This window comes from Mustela putorius, unplaced genomic scaffold (assembly GCF_011764305.1).
Source record: "Mustela putorius furo isolate JIRA1106 unplaced genomic scaffold, ASM1176430v1.1 tig00000430_pilon_pilon_pilon, whole genome shotgun sequence".
In the NCBI taxonomy this organism is placed as follows: Eukaryota; Metazoa; Chordata; class Mammalia; order Carnivora; family Mustelidae; genus Mustela; species Mustela putorius.
In genome coordinates this window covers 3247537-3262945 of record NW_025421377.1, presented here as the reverse complement: position 1 = coordinate 3262945, position 15409 = coordinate 3247537, and the positions used below count along the sequence as shown (strand labels likewise).

Below are 15409 nucleotides of genomic sequence, written 5' to 3'. Positions count from 1 at the left end.
ACTTAACCTTCCAAACCAGAATACTTTAGTAGACGTTTGCCAAAACTCAGGGACAGTGGCCCTGAGCTCAAAACACGGTTACTTTTATTAGTTGGCTTTCAACGGAGTGCAGGGAAAGTTCTATAGAACTCTGAACAAAGTTGCAAACTGCTCTGAGGATCTGCAAATTTGCCTTCACCGTTACAACTGTGTTCAGAAAAGTTACTCCGGGAGAGAAGGGGATTTTCCTTAGTTACAGGGAAAGCGGTAGCTGTGCCTCTACGCATGCGCACAAGGGCTCCAGCGTCTCCACGCCCAGCCCCGCCCCCCGAGAGAGTCACGTGGGTGAGCCGCGGCTCTAAGGCGCGACCGGGCCGTGTCATGTGACCGAGGTTCTGCTCCGTACTGGGATGGAGCCGGAAGAGGGGACGCCCTTGTGGCAGCTGCAGAAGCTTCCAGCCGAGCTGGGCCCGCAGGTGAGGAGAGTGCAGGCGGTGTGGCAGGCGAGGCTCTGGGATGGCCTGGCCTGCAGGTCCGGCCCGGTTTGTTCGCGAAGTCTTCGCAGGGGTCACCCAGGCTTGTCCAGGGCAGGGATCCGGGAATGGGTGTGATGACGGGTGTCCGGCCCCCTGCTTCCCCTGGAGAACTGAGGAGGCCGAGGCTTTTAGCGGCACCTCCGCGCCCCTGCTCGGAGCTGCCCCTCGAGGGGCTTTTCCGACCTGACTTGCTACGGGCCATGCTCGACCCGGGTGGGGACGGCTGGTCAGCTCCCTCCCTAGTGCGGCCCGCGACTCTGTGACTCTGGGATGGGGAACGAAGTCACCACCATAGTGTTTAAAATCTTACATCGTGGAGCCTGTCAATTTATTCATTCATACACTACACACCTTCACTCTCCCTGTGCACCAGGCACAGTGCTAGGTGCTGGGGACAAAGCTAGTGACCTAGTGGCCCCGTTATTGGCCCCACCAATAACGGGGCCACTTACTTTAGGTAACGTGGTATAAGGTAGCCTTTCCCTCAAGAGGTGACATAGACACTGACACCCTGAGCCTGAGAAGGAACCTGATTGTGCGGATCTGGGAGAAACAGCCTTGTTCATTAATGGGGCCAGCTTTGCACTGAAGTCTGCGTTATGCTGAGTGCCCATATGGCTGGTGTAAGATGAAATGGTGAAGGAGATACAGCCTGTGCCCCTGTGGAACTTGCTCTCTAATAAGGAAACCAAACTGAATTAACCAGCAGTGAGCTTGTGGGACAGGGAGTACTCCGGATTTGAGGGGGTGGGGAGAAGCTTTGCAGAAAAGGAACATCTAAATTTCTAGGTTGAGTTCTGAAGGATGAGTAGGAACCAGACAAGCTAGAAGGAAAGTGTTCTAGGCAGAGGAATAGCAGCTACAAGTCTAGGGGAAGGAAACCAGCCTCCACAGGTTTTAGGACCTGCTGTAATTTTTTTAGAGGCTGAAATTTGGAGTGAGCAGAGCAGGGAGACTAAGACTGGACAGGTGAGCAGGAAGTCAGGTGGCTCAAGTCTTTATGTGTGCCATGCTTTTGTGTTTAGCCTCAATACCAAAGGCATTGGCATATGGAGTTTGAAAAATCAAATGTGGAGAGAGTAGTTATGTCTAACAAGTATTGTGACTGGATGGTGAAAGGAAGAGAAAACCCAGTGGTTTCTCTAAGAGGAAAATCTGACTGAGAAGTGGGTTTTTCCCCCTCGAAAAGAAGGAAAGACCTGAAGGAAATCTGTCTGTCCCTAAAAGAAAGCAATATATGCAAAATTGAGCTTCAGCATTAGCTCTGGGAGCTGTGTTTCTGTTTGTCCTGAGAAGTCAGCCTACTAACTCATTCTGTTGTAATTGATACGTAAATATGTTTACTCCTTCTCCTCTGTCCCACAGCAATGCAGGTCTCATCACACAGCTTCTTGACTGGTTGGCGTGCTCTCTGGTCTCTCTTATTCTGAACTCCTTCAGGGTAGTTACTTCGTTTTATATCCTTATAAAGAGTGCTTGAGAGTTCTGTTTGGCTCAAGGTGGGTTCTTGATCAGTGTTTACCGAGGGAAGGAATTAATGCATGCTAAGATCTGCTTAACCATGGGGGCAGTTACCCCGGGTGCCAAGCTTTGGTGGGATGGCCTTCAGTGTCAGGGATAGGCACCACTGAGTAAGTCCCAATTCTCATCCAGTCACAGTGGGCGAAAAGTGGGTTTGGGGGCTTTGCCTACATAATGTGATAGAGGGGTATGTGGTAGGTGGCTTTTATAAGCCCCACATATAGGTCTTCTTTTTTCCTCTATTCTATTTATAGTGGGAAAGTGTGGGGGAGATAGAAGGGAAGAAACTTAATTCTTATCAGGATCAAAAATACCCTGTCTTAACTCTCTTCTGTGTTTTTATGAGTGCGGAAACTGAAATGTCAGCAGAGAGTTGGAGTAATGGGCCCGAGGTTGTCAAACTAAGTGGCAAAGGTGGAACGTGTGTGTTCAGATCTATTGACTGTGAGCCTTTGTGTTAGCCTTCTGCCCCTGTCTTCTTTGTACCTACTTTTTCGATAAGGTCCATAACCTTTCCCACCGTGTAGGTTGATGACACCTAGATCTCTGCATCTAGCCAAAGATCTCTTCCCTGAGTGTCAGGCTTCTGCTGAGATAACACCCCACGTATCTCAAATTCAGTGTGTCCTGGGCTGAACTCCTCACCCCCCACCCACTACTCTTCCTCTGGTTATAGCTTCATTTTTCATTTTTGGTTTGGGGCACCACCATTCACCCAGCCACTCAACCTAAAATTCTGAGTATCATCCTTGGTTGGTTCTGCCTCCTTTTTGTGTCTCTTCCACCTCTGTACTACCTCCATTTTGAGTGTCCTCAATTATTTAGGGACCCCTGATTTCTTCCTGATAAACTGAAGGCAGGGGGCCTTTGGTCTCACCATCTCTCTTTCCTTTTCTTTCCTAACTTGTTGGCAAATTTTTGGAAAAATAAGACAAATATTTGAGTAGGTTGCTTTCCTGTGGAAATAATTAAAAAGCCTGGACACTGTAAACAGGGCTCTTTATGATTTGGCTTCCACTCACCTCTCCAGTCTTGTATCCTGTCTTTTTTCAAATTGAACAGGTGATTTTACATTTCCATTCTATGCATATGCTGTTGCTTGGGACTAGAAATGGCCTTCTCTTCCATTTAAGACTCATCGTTTTAAAAGAACCCTTTCTATGTTTCCTCTCTCTGCTCTTTTGTAGCTTCTATAAACTTATAATATACCTCCAATCATTCTAAATTGCATTTATGTATTTGTATGTTTGCTTTTCTCTGATGGACTAAAACTCTATGGTAGAATCTTACTTTTTTTAATCCGCAGTTTCTCATTTGTAAAATGACAGCACTTAACCTCATGGGGTCGTAAGGATGAGCACAGTGCTTGGTACTCAGGGCTCCGTAAATGATAGTTATTAATGGCTGTTCTTGCTTGGTATCTCTATTAACCTGTCTAACAGTTGAATAAAGTGCTCATTACATATTTGTATATATGAATACAAACATATATAAGTGAATGAATGAATGAGTAAAGACATTTGTATTCCAAAAAGATAGCACTTTTATTTTTTAGTTAGAGTTCTGGTTTTTGCTTTAGTTCTTGGGATAACATGGGGTATATGTAGAGAATTTTGACTGAATTTCAAATTAAGAATGTTCATTGATTTATGGTATTTAAAAAATCTCATATAGTGCCTTAGCCATCACTCAGAAGTGGGTTACCAGTTTCTCATTTCTATTCTGATATCTGTGGTGTTATATAGAAAGAGTTATTGCTTAAAATGGAGTAGAATATGGTTCAGGGGAAAAGAGTTATAAGACTTGTTGTTTAAATTATTTCCAAATTATTTGGGTTCAGATACTCTTTTACAAGACACAAATAACCCCTAGAAAAGAAAACCAGGGGCGCCTGGGTGGCTCAGTGGGTTAAAGCCTCTGCCTTCGGCTCAGGTCATGATCCCAGGGTTCTGGGATCGAGCCCCACATCAGGCTCTCTGCTCAGCAGGGAGCCTGCTTCCTCCTTTCTCACTCTTTGCCTGCCTCTGGCTACTTGTGATCTCGCTCTCTGTCAAATAAATAAATAAAATCTTATAAAAAAAAAAAAGAAAACCATATCAATCATTTATCTAGAATAGTGCTGGCATAGTAGGTGCTCAGTTAATATATGTTAAAGACATGGAACATGATACCAGTAGTAGTAGTGGTAATAGTGATAATAATAATAATAAGAAATATGACAATGGCTGGCAAAATGTTTAAGTGTTTTATACATGCCAGGAATGTGCCGAATGATTTGCATGTACTCATTTAATCCTTACAACATAATGGGGGTAGGTGATATTCTCATTTTATACATGAGAAAACAGGCACAGAACATGTAAATAACATGATCAAACTAGTTAAGTGGTGAAACTAGGATTCAAACTAGACAGTTTTATTCCAAAATTCAGTGTTAATAACTATGTTCAGTTATATATATGTTAGGATTTCCATTGCTGATGCTACGGTAGTGTAGAGATAAAAGAATGTAAAAAAGAAAAAGAAAGGTACTGACCACTGTCTTGAAATAGACCAAAAGAAGTGAGTATGAATTCTGTAAAAATGGAAGTAAAGGGAAATGACATTTATTGATCTATGCTAAAAAAAACTTCAGACTGAAAGTCATACTTTTTTTTTAGATTATTGGTATAAATACAATGTCTAATACAAAGCTGAAACCTTTATATTCGCCATCTTCTTTCATGAATATTGGGCAAATAACAGTGTATCTATGAAATTATTTTAGCCTCTGAAGATGGACAAGATTATAGAAAGTCTGTGATTTTTATTGGAGCCTTGATTTTTAATTAACATAATGTTAAAAATAGTTATATTTCAACCTCAAGCTGCTTTTCAGATAACATGAGCTTGTCCCAACTGTATTTGTTTCCTACAAGGAAGATAAATCTTTTTTATAAGTTTACTAGTAATTCATTTATTTCTTTTTCTCTCTAGCTTCTTCACAAAATAATTGATGGCATTTGTGGCCGAGCTTATCCTCTCCATCAGGATTATCACAGTTTTTGGGATTCAGCAGAATGGAAGAATGTTCTAGAAGATATTACCAAATTTTTCAAAGCTGTAGTTGGTAAAAATTTATCTGATGAAGAGGTAACTTCACTCCAATTTTCTATACCTTATAATAAATAATAGTTTTCAGGTTTTTCTAAACTGGTCTTGAAGGCACTATATTATATAAGAGTCATCATCAGTAAGTGTATATTTATACCTTTTTAAAAAAATTTTATTCATTTATTTGAGCAAGAGAGAGAGCATGAGAGATCAGGAGTGGGATGGGGGTGGAGGAGGAAAAGGGGAGAGGGAGAGGGAGAAGCAGACTGCTGGTTGAGCAGGTAGCTTGATTTGGTCAAATCCCAGGACCATGGGATCATGACCAGAGCTGAAGGCAGATACTTAAACTGACTGAGATCCCCAGGTGCCACCAGTAATTATATATTACATTACAACAAGAAACCTTATAATTGTGAATAGGCAAATCTGATTGTGGAAGTACTTTTTTTTTTTTTTTTAATAGTTCTGGTTGTTTGTGTTCTTAAAATTGTGACAACATTTAAATCATGTAGAAAAAAAACCTAAAAGTTGCATAACTGACACCTACACTCCCATTATCACAATTAAACAGTTGTTAATATCTTTATGCCTTACAGGTTTGTGTGTTTGTTTTAGAAACAAGGCATTACAGATAAACCTAAATACCACCTGGGCATGGCACTCTTCCCCTTCACTACTTGTGAAGTTGGTGTACATGTTCTGTATTCTATATTGTATGAATATTGGCATTGTAAGCAATATATACAATTATTTACGCTGTTTAGACATTAACTTGTAATTGATAACATGTATCCCTTTGTGATTTTTTTATGAAATGTTGTATTTTAGACTTATCAGTGTTGGTAAATGTAGATCTGGTTCATGTATTTTAACTCTTATAGTATTTGATGATAGGAATTAGCAGGACTTATTTTTCTGGCCCCCTCCTGATGAACTATTAGATCATTACCTCTTCAATGCATAGTACTTCTATAGACATTTTGTACATGTCTCCTTATCCACATATTTGCCAACTTTTCTTGGCTAGACATCTTGACATGAAATTATAGGTCATAGAGTATCCTTTTATTGAATTGCTTTTGTACCTTGGTCAAATATTATTTTGACAGTTTGTATAGGTTGCCTACTCTTAAAAAAAATGTAGTTATGTATGTTCATTTGATTTGGATGGTATTCTGGGTGGGAGTTCTTTGTTAGATTTATTTAAGTATCTAATCCCTTTATGTGGCTTGCCTTTTCACTCTTCATGGTGTCTTTCTGTGAAGAGAAGTTCTGAATTTTAATAGTCCAGCTTTGTCAGTATTTATTTTGGTGCTTAGTGCTATTAAGGTCCTGTTTAAGAAGTATTTGTGCCAAAGTCATGCAGGTGTGTGTGTTAGTTTTCTTCTAGAAGCTCTCACATTTATGTTACTGATGCATTTTGAATTAATACTTGTGTGTGGAGTAAGGGTCAAGTTCACATTTTTTCACATCAGTAGCCAGTTGACTCAGTACTGTTTATTGAAATGACTGTCCTTGCTCCCACAGAGTTTCTGAGCAACCTTTGTTGTAAATTAGGTCACTGTATGTATATGTATATGTGTATATATACATATATATACACATGTGTATATATACATATACACACCTACATGTATATACACACATATATACATGTATACATATACACACATATACATACAGTGAATATATATTATATACACACACATATATACATACAGTGAATATACATGTATATATAGATACACACACACGCACGCACACACACACACTCACATACTCAAATACAGGCACCCCTGTATCTGGACTCTTTATTCTGCTCAATTTGTTTATTTGTGTATATTTCTCATTACTATACTGTCTTAATTACTGTAGAATTAAAGCTGTGTTACATAAAGTCTTGTATCTGGTAATAGAAGACCTTCAACTTCATGTTTCTCCAAGATTGCTTTGGCTCTTCTGGCTTCTCTGTATTTACATGTACATTTTAAAACCATCTTGTCAATTTCAACCAAAAAACCTGCTGGGTTGCCATACCAAAATATTATAGACTGGGTGGCTTAAACAACAAGAATTTATTTCTCACAATACTCGAGGCTGTTGAGTCCAAGATAAAGGTGCTGACTGATTTGATGCCCAGTTGAGAGCCCTTTTCCTGGCTGCAGACTACCTGCTTGTTTTGTTTCTCACATTGGTGGGGGAGGGACAGAAGCATGTTCTCCTCTTTCTATAGGGGTACTAATCCTATCATCACTAACCCACCCTTATGACCTATTAAACTATTTCTCAGAGGCCCCATCTTTAAATATCACAGTGAAGGTTAGGATTGCAATGTAGAAATTTTGGAGTGACATAATTAAGTTCCTAGCATGGGATTGCACTGAATCTCTAGATCATTTTGGGAAGAATTTACAGCTTAATATTAATACTCCCAATCCATGAACATGGTATAACATTCCATTAATTTGGATTACTTCAGTTTCTCTAACATTTTGTAGCTTTTAGTATAGAGATCTTACAAATATATTGTTAGATTTATTTCCAAGTAATTGATATATTTGATGTTTTTAAATTTTGTTCTCTAGTTGTTTATTGCTATTTTGTAGAAACCCCATCAATTTTTATATCTTTACCCCATGATTAACAGTTTTTAAAAATTTTATTATTTAATGCCTTATAAAACTTAAAAAAAATTTTTTTTTGGTATACCATTAAAAAGTGGTAAAAATTAAAAAAAAATTTTTGGTTTAAATTTTCTTGGTATAAGTCATTTTCTTTTTTACATTTTACATTTTTTACATTTTAATATCTTTTTTCCCTTACCTTATTGCACTGGCTAACACCTTTAAAACAGTGTTGAAAAACAAAAAAAAAAGCAGTCTTATTCCTGACCTTAGGGAGAATGTATTCACTATTTTATTATTTATTATGTTAGTTGTATGATTTTCTAGATATCAACTATTAGATTAAAGAAGTTTCCTACAGTTCCTACTTTGCTGAAATTGTTGCCATTGATAGGTATTGAATTTTATTTAAATGCTTTTTCTCTAAATTTGTTATTTTTTTTCTCCTTTATTTTGTTGATGTGGTGTCTTTCATTGGATTTTTAAAAGCTAAACTAACCTTGCATTGCCAGAATAAATACCACTTGGTCATGATGTATTATCTTTTTATGATCTCTAAATTTGATTTGCCAGTATTTTATTTAGGATTTTTGTATCTGTTTTTTTTTTTTTCAATATTGGCCCATAGCTTTTCTTTTCTGTTATGTACTTGTCAGGATGTCAGGTTTTATTCTGGTCTAATAAAATGAATTAGGAAGTATTTTTTCTCTTATTCTTGGAAGAGTTTATGTAAGATTGATTTTTATTTCTTTCATAGTACTGTGTTACTGTGTTGCATAATTTTCAAGTATTTGGAATTTTTTTTATCAGTTATGATTTAATTACACTGTGGAGAAAAAAATAATTTGATTGCAGTTCTTTGAAATCTTGTGATTAGCTACATGGCTCATCATATGGTTCATTTTGGTGAATGAATGTTCCATATACTTTTGAAATAATATGTATAATGTAGTTATTGAACACAATTAGGTTTAAGAAAGATAGTGTTTTTAAGTTTTTTATCTTTACTGATTTTTTTGTCTTTTTTTGTCAGTTACTGGGAGATGTGTTAACATTCTAATTACGAAGATAGATTTATCCATTTCTCCTTTTAGTTCTACCAAGTTGTGTTGCTTTATGTATTTTGAAGCTTTGTTATTAGGTGCACACAAATTTATGATTGTTCTTTCTATTGAATGGCCCTTGGGCCATTATTTATTTCTCATAACACTTTTTGCCTTAAAGGCTACATTGTCTGATATTAAAATATCTCTATCAGCTTTAGTGGTTTTTGCTTCTATGCTACTTCATCAGTCAGTGCTTTTCATTTCTGTTTTACAAAAATTTGTTAAAATTGCTTGTTTGTTAGTTATGCATTCTCATCTTACTCTTTTCACAGAGATAAAAACATATATATATATACATTTTTTTAAAACTGTCATTTAAAAGATTTTATGAAAGGGGAGAGGAGCTGTGTTTATATTTTAAACAAAAAGACACTCACTTATTTTCTGTTTATTTTTATTTTCATAGATATTTCAGCAGTTGAATCAGTTGAATTCATTTCATCAACAAGCTGTCATGAAATGCTTAAAAAGTAGGAAAGATGAAATCAAGCAGGCTCTGTTAGAAGAAATAGTTGACATTTCTTCTGCACAGCTACAGGATTTTGATTGGCAGTTAAAGGTGAGAATCTGTTTATGGGCATGATGCTTTTTACCTAATTTTTTGAATAGAAATGTTTATTCTTTTTCATAATATACATCTAAAATTTCTATTATTTTAAGAAAACATTGTCAAAAAATTGCATTTTTACTTTATCTTAATACAGTATAAACATCCATATAATATGTAAAAATATTACATTGGTAATAAATTTAATTTACTAGAGCTGTGAATCATTAAATATCTTGAGTAGTGGAGTAGTATGTATTCAACATCTGTTTTTGGCTAGAACTTTCTAGACTTTATAGTCTTCCTGTAAATGCGATTCTGCCTCCAGGGGGAAAATATATAATGTGCTGTTAAAAGAGCACTTGACAAATATTTTGAAAAGAGACTCATGGTCTGTAGGATTCATAAGGAACAATTTCAGACCAACTTTCCATGCTATATAGGTTACCTAGATCTAGATGAGGAGGTAGTGCTGAAACACATTGTCTTTCTTCATTTCAGCATGATAAGTGCCTCATATTGTCTTTGAGGATATAGTGGAGAAAAATGTGGACAAATCAGAGAGTTAAATGGGTCATAGCTGGATGAATAACAAAAACAGGTGAATTTGTGTTAGCCAGGAAGGAGGTCTCTGTGATTCTGGTTTTGGCCCAAACTTCTTCAACAAATATTCTTTCATGAATATTATGCTTATCAAATCTGAGATATGTTAAATATTAATATAATACAATCAAAGTTGAAAATTATTTTATAGCAAATTACAGTGATGGACCAAATGAAGCAAAATAAACTGAGCAGAGATAACCTAGGTAGAGGACTTTTATTTAAGGAAAACCAATTTAATATAAAAGAATATGAGAGATATGCCAAAAGTAATTTGTCTGAAAAATATTTAGTTGTTTTGATTTGCCAAATGTGGCCTGAGTCAGCAGTATAATGATTCAGTCTTCTGTTGGTAGAAATGTAGTGTTTGAAGCAATGGGTAGTTCTAATTCTGTTTTCATTCATTAAGTCTTTTTAGTTAATTTAATTTAGTAATACTTTTATTTTTGGCTGCCAAAGTTAGAGATACTTAAACAAATTGGAGCCAAACCAAAAAAGAATGAACAGGAACTTAAAATTGTGGTACATGAAGGTTTTTTGAAACACTTGGGACCCTGTATCCAGAAAAGAGAAACTTTAGTGGAAAAATTACACTTATCTTTGAAGAACTTATCTTTGAAGTTATCTCTGTAGTTGAGGAGTTGATACATGCTGTGTGGCTTCAAAGGCTAAGGTCTAAGGTATATGGTTTCCAATAAGATGAGTTCACCTTCAGCATAAGGAGAACTTTTTTTACAGCTGTCAGTATCTGAAGATTTTTTTTAACCACTTCTTGAGGTAGCATTTAACCACTTCTTTTCACCATTGGTCGTATTCAAGCATAAACTGAGAAAGCACTTACTAGACACACTGAGAAGGATGATTATCTATAGGGTAGACTATCTTTGGTACTTCAGACCTCAGATATTATGAGTCCTGGTTTTTGAAGAGAGAATGAAGTAGGTATGTAAGGATTTGATTCTGTAGTGTGTGCACTCTGAGGATGTTTGTTAGGGAAGTGTAGTTTGTTATCAGGTTGTAAAGGTACAAGTAAATTTTTTCAAGTGGTAGCACTTTGAAGATTCAGGTATTGTGGTTTTTTACCTCAGATTCCAGGAAAATTGATTTTCCCTTTGCCATATGCCAATGAAGCTGTCGTGTTTGTTTCAAAAATTATTAGTATCATAAATACTTGGTTCTTTCGTTTCCTCTAGGATTCTCTTTAGACAGAAAATAGGAAGTGGAGTAAATGTTGAGTGTTTTTGCTGAGTGGCTGTAATTAAAAATGGTATCTTGATAACATACTTATCAAGGTTAGCAGAAAATTGGCTGATTTTATTAGCACCACGCTTTAACCAGCTGAGCTAACTGGCCCGCCCAAATTGGCTGATTTTAAATTAAGTATCTTCATTGCACAAGGTTTACCAGTGTTTTTAGTTTTATCTTTGTTCATGGACTTTCATCCTCTTGGTATCTCCACACTTCTTCAAGTTTAAGAATTCTCGGTGTTCTGACACACTGGGGGTCCATTCAGTACTTCCTTCCCACCCATAACTGTGCTTTGGATTTCCGCTTCTACTACAGACTTTGCCTGGTTTTCCTTTCCTTAGTTGTCTTCCTCTCTCATCATCCTTTCTCTGTCCGTTCTTTATATTTGTGCTGGTTTGGCATGGGTTTCTTTATTTCTTCCACCTTTTCCTGTACTTGACAGCAAACAGAAGTATTCTTTTCTTTTCTTTTTTAAAGATTTTATTTATTTATTTGACAGACAGAGATCACAAGTAAGCAGAGACAGGCAGAGAGCCGGTTGCGGGGCTCGATCCCGGGGCTCCATCCCAGGACCTGAGATCATGACCTGAGCCGAAGGCAGAGGCTCTAACCCTCTGAGCCACCCAGGCACCCCCAGTATTCTTTTCTTAAAATGTATTGTTAATAAGCTCTGATGCCTATTTAATGTAGTCTTTTTTACTACTTATTAATTACTGTTTTCTTCATTTTAAACAGCTTGCACTGTCTAGTGACAAGATTGCTACTTTACAAATGCCGCTTTTAAACCTTCATCTAGACATAAAAGAAAATGGCGAAGTCAAACCATATTCTGTTGAAATGAGTAAAGAAGAGCTGCAGAATCTAATAAATTCCTTGGAAGCAGCTAATAAGGTATTTGTTTTAATTTTGTTGTGTGTTTTAAATTATTCAAAAAAATTGATAAAGATCGATATGTTCGATAAAAATCAATAAAAATCGAACAAATATCTTGTTTGATGGATACTCTTTGAACACTAGAAGAAAAGCTCATAATTGACTTTTTATATTTCTTTTATTCCTGATGTGTTAAGCAGAGAAAATACCTTGTTGATATATTCTGTATCTCTAGTTTTAGATATTATAATTTATAATTATAACTACTTAGTTTTTTTTTTTTTTTAAAGATTTTATTTATTTATTTGACAGAGAGGAATCACAAGTAGATGGAGAGGCAGGCAGAGAGAGAGAGAGGGAAGCAGGCTCCCTGCTGAGCAGAGAGCCCGATGCGGGACTCGATCCCAGGACCCTGAGATCATGACCTGAGCCGAAGGCAGTGGCTTAACCCACTGAGCCACCCAGGCGCCCATAACTACTTAGTTTTGAGCATAATTTATCAAGTAGTTATTTTTGATAGAATAATGGTGGTGTTCTAACAGCTCTATTTTTTTTTTTTTTTTTTGCCTTGGTGCTTATTAATGATTAAAATAAAATTTTTACCTTGGGGCTGTGAAATTAGTTGATCCTGAAGTGTTTTTATGATTATTATGAGTAGTCATGATTTTAAAGAAAAGAGTATCTTATTTAAATGCACAAGTAAGGGATGCCTGGGTGGCTCAGTTGGTTGAACATCTGCCTTCGGCTTGGATCACGATCCCAGGTACCTGGGATTGAGCCCTGTATCAGGCTCGGTGCTCAGTGGGAAGCCTGCTTCCCCCTCTGCTGCTCCCCCTGCTTGTGCTCTCTTTCCATCAAATAAATAAATAAAATCTTTTTTAGAAAGTTTTAACGGCCCAAAGAGAATTGCTTTTATAATCTTCTAAGTAGGGAAGACAAAATGTGGCTTGTAGTTAGGACAAAATCAAGTAAAACTAATGAGTGACTAAAGACTTTACACATACAAAGGATTGACTAAATAACAGGAATCATTCTCAGTGTTTCTTTAATCAGAAAAATCCTATTTAAACAGTAGAAACTGCTGCTGTCAGAAAAAAATTAAAAATAACTGTCTCTGTACATGTGTGTTCCTTTCATGATTGCTCAGCATTGGGTACCTGAGAGTGGCTCAGTTGGTTAAGCGTCTGCCTTCAGGTCAGATCATGATCCTGGAGTCCTGGGATCGAGCCCCACATCAGGCTCCCTGCTCAACGGAGAGTGTACTTCTCCCTATCCCTCTACCCTTCACCCTGCTTATGCTCTCACACTGTCCCTGAAAATCAATACATAAATAAATAAATCTTAAAAAAAAAAAAAAAAGAGTAGAACCAGGGTGCCCAGGTAACTGAGTCACTTAAACATCCGACACTTGATCTCAACTCAGGTCTTGATCTCAGGGTTGTGAGTTCAAGTCTTGCATTAAAAAAAAAATGTATGGCTAAGAAGGTTGGGCAGGGGCAATAGAAGTTGGTTAGAATATCTGACATTGATCACTGGGGAACAGATCACTAGAGAAGATGCTGAGCAATCTTTTTTTTTTTTTTTTAAAGATTTTATTTATTTATTGACAGAGAGAGAGTGTGTACAACAGGGGAAGTGGGAGAGGGAGAAGCAGACTCCTCATTGAGCAGGGAGCCCAGTCCAGGACTTAATCCCAGGACTCTGGGGTCGTGCCCTGAGCTGAAGGCAGACACTTAACAGACTGAGCCACCTGGGTGCCCAGTGCTGAGCGATTATGAAAGAAACACATGTATACAGAGAGCTATTTTTATTTCTTTCTGACAGCAGCAGTTTTATTTAGTCAACCCTTTGTATATATAAAATCTTCAGTCACTCATTGGCTTTTACGTGATTTTGTCGTAACTACAAGCCATATTTTGTCTCCCGTACTTAGAGGACCCAGGAACTTGATGTCACGTCCTGAGCCAAAGGCAGAGGTTCAACCCACTGAGCCACCCAGGTGCCCCCCAGCCTACCTTTCTGAAACCCTGGAGTATTCAGCTTCCGTCTGCAGTTACTCAGTCATTTTAGTGCCATGGTGACTAGTCCACATGCCTTGTAGCCACACGGGTAGCCTGGCTTGTTTCTGGATGGGGCTCAATGTCTGAGCATGTGTGGTAGACTCATACGAATGTTAGCTGAGTCTGAGCCGTGGATCCTGGCAGGCCTGCACCATCGGTTACTGTGCATTGTACTTGCTTGTTATCACTTGTCTAGCTCTCAGAGATTTCAGAGCATTTCATTAAGCAGACGTGGGCATCATTCTGGAATAACCTGATCCCCTTCCCCCCCAACTTTGTGTTTTAAGGTGGTCCTGCAGTTGAAATAACTGGAAATGGTGGATACCAACACTATCAGACTCTACTGCTACCCCAGATGCGACTGAGTGAATACTGTGTGTTCAGAGCACCTGCGCTATACTGACTGTTTTGCTGTGCTGAGAAAGCAGCAGTGTTGGGATTACAGAGATAAAAATGTATCTGCTTCCCTAAAGAACAGGAAATGACATGGTTGACAGGAAATGCATAAAAAACGAGAGATGAAAAAGCTGTGATAGCAGTTTATATTTTCATAATGGCTGTTTTGCCTCGTTTATTAAATATTTGAGAAATCTTTATAGATATACAGTTTTATTGAAAGCTAAAAATAGACTGTAAAGTAATGTAAACGTACAAAGCACAAATCTACTTGAATGTTGCTTAAAGGAATATATGAATAGCAAGGATGTGTATTATGGATATATATGATTAATTTGTAATATTTTAAAAATAACTTTTAAAGAATGTATAAGCTGCATCTATAACTCAGGAGATTCCATATCTTTCTTCTATTTCAAAGGAAAGATTATAAAATGTAAAATTCCATAGAGAAAGAAGTTTCTCTTCAGACATGAACAAGAAAAAAATAATTAAATTTGCATCAACAATGAGTTTATGAATTCCAGAGATTAAAATCTTTTACCCGAGTGGGAAAAAATGAAAGTAACACTGTTACTCCTGCATTTCTGTGTCTGATCGGGAGGGTATGCTTTAATAAGAAGAATGGATGTCGTTGTATAGTGTATATATAACTATCCAGATGTCAGCCAAGATTAAACATAGGTCCATTTTTGTGATAGACTTTTAATATTGAAGTTAATAGTTTTGGGTGTTAACTTCACTGGAAAACAAACCATTTTTAATTGCATTTAACTTTAAAAACAGGCATTCTGAACAAATAAAAAATGTCATTTTACTTTCA

The 15409-nt window shown here is 37.2% G+C and overlaps 1 protein-coding gene across 1 annotated transcript; it reads left to right on the top strand.

Annotated features, from left to right (window-relative positions):
• Positions 1 to 315: 315 nt before the first annotated feature.
• COMMD8 (COMM domain containing 8) lies at positions 316 to 15409 on the top strand. Its single transcript, XM_004764924.3, has 5 exons — positions 316 to 455; positions 5013 to 5168; positions 9266 to 9418; positions 11993 to 12148; positions 14478 to 15409. Exons 1-5 carry the CDS (start codon positions 390 to 392, stop codon positions 14496 to 14498), a joined length of 552 nt encoding a protein of 183 aa, XP_004764981.1. The 5' UTR covers positions 316 to 389; the 3' UTR covers positions 14499 to 15409.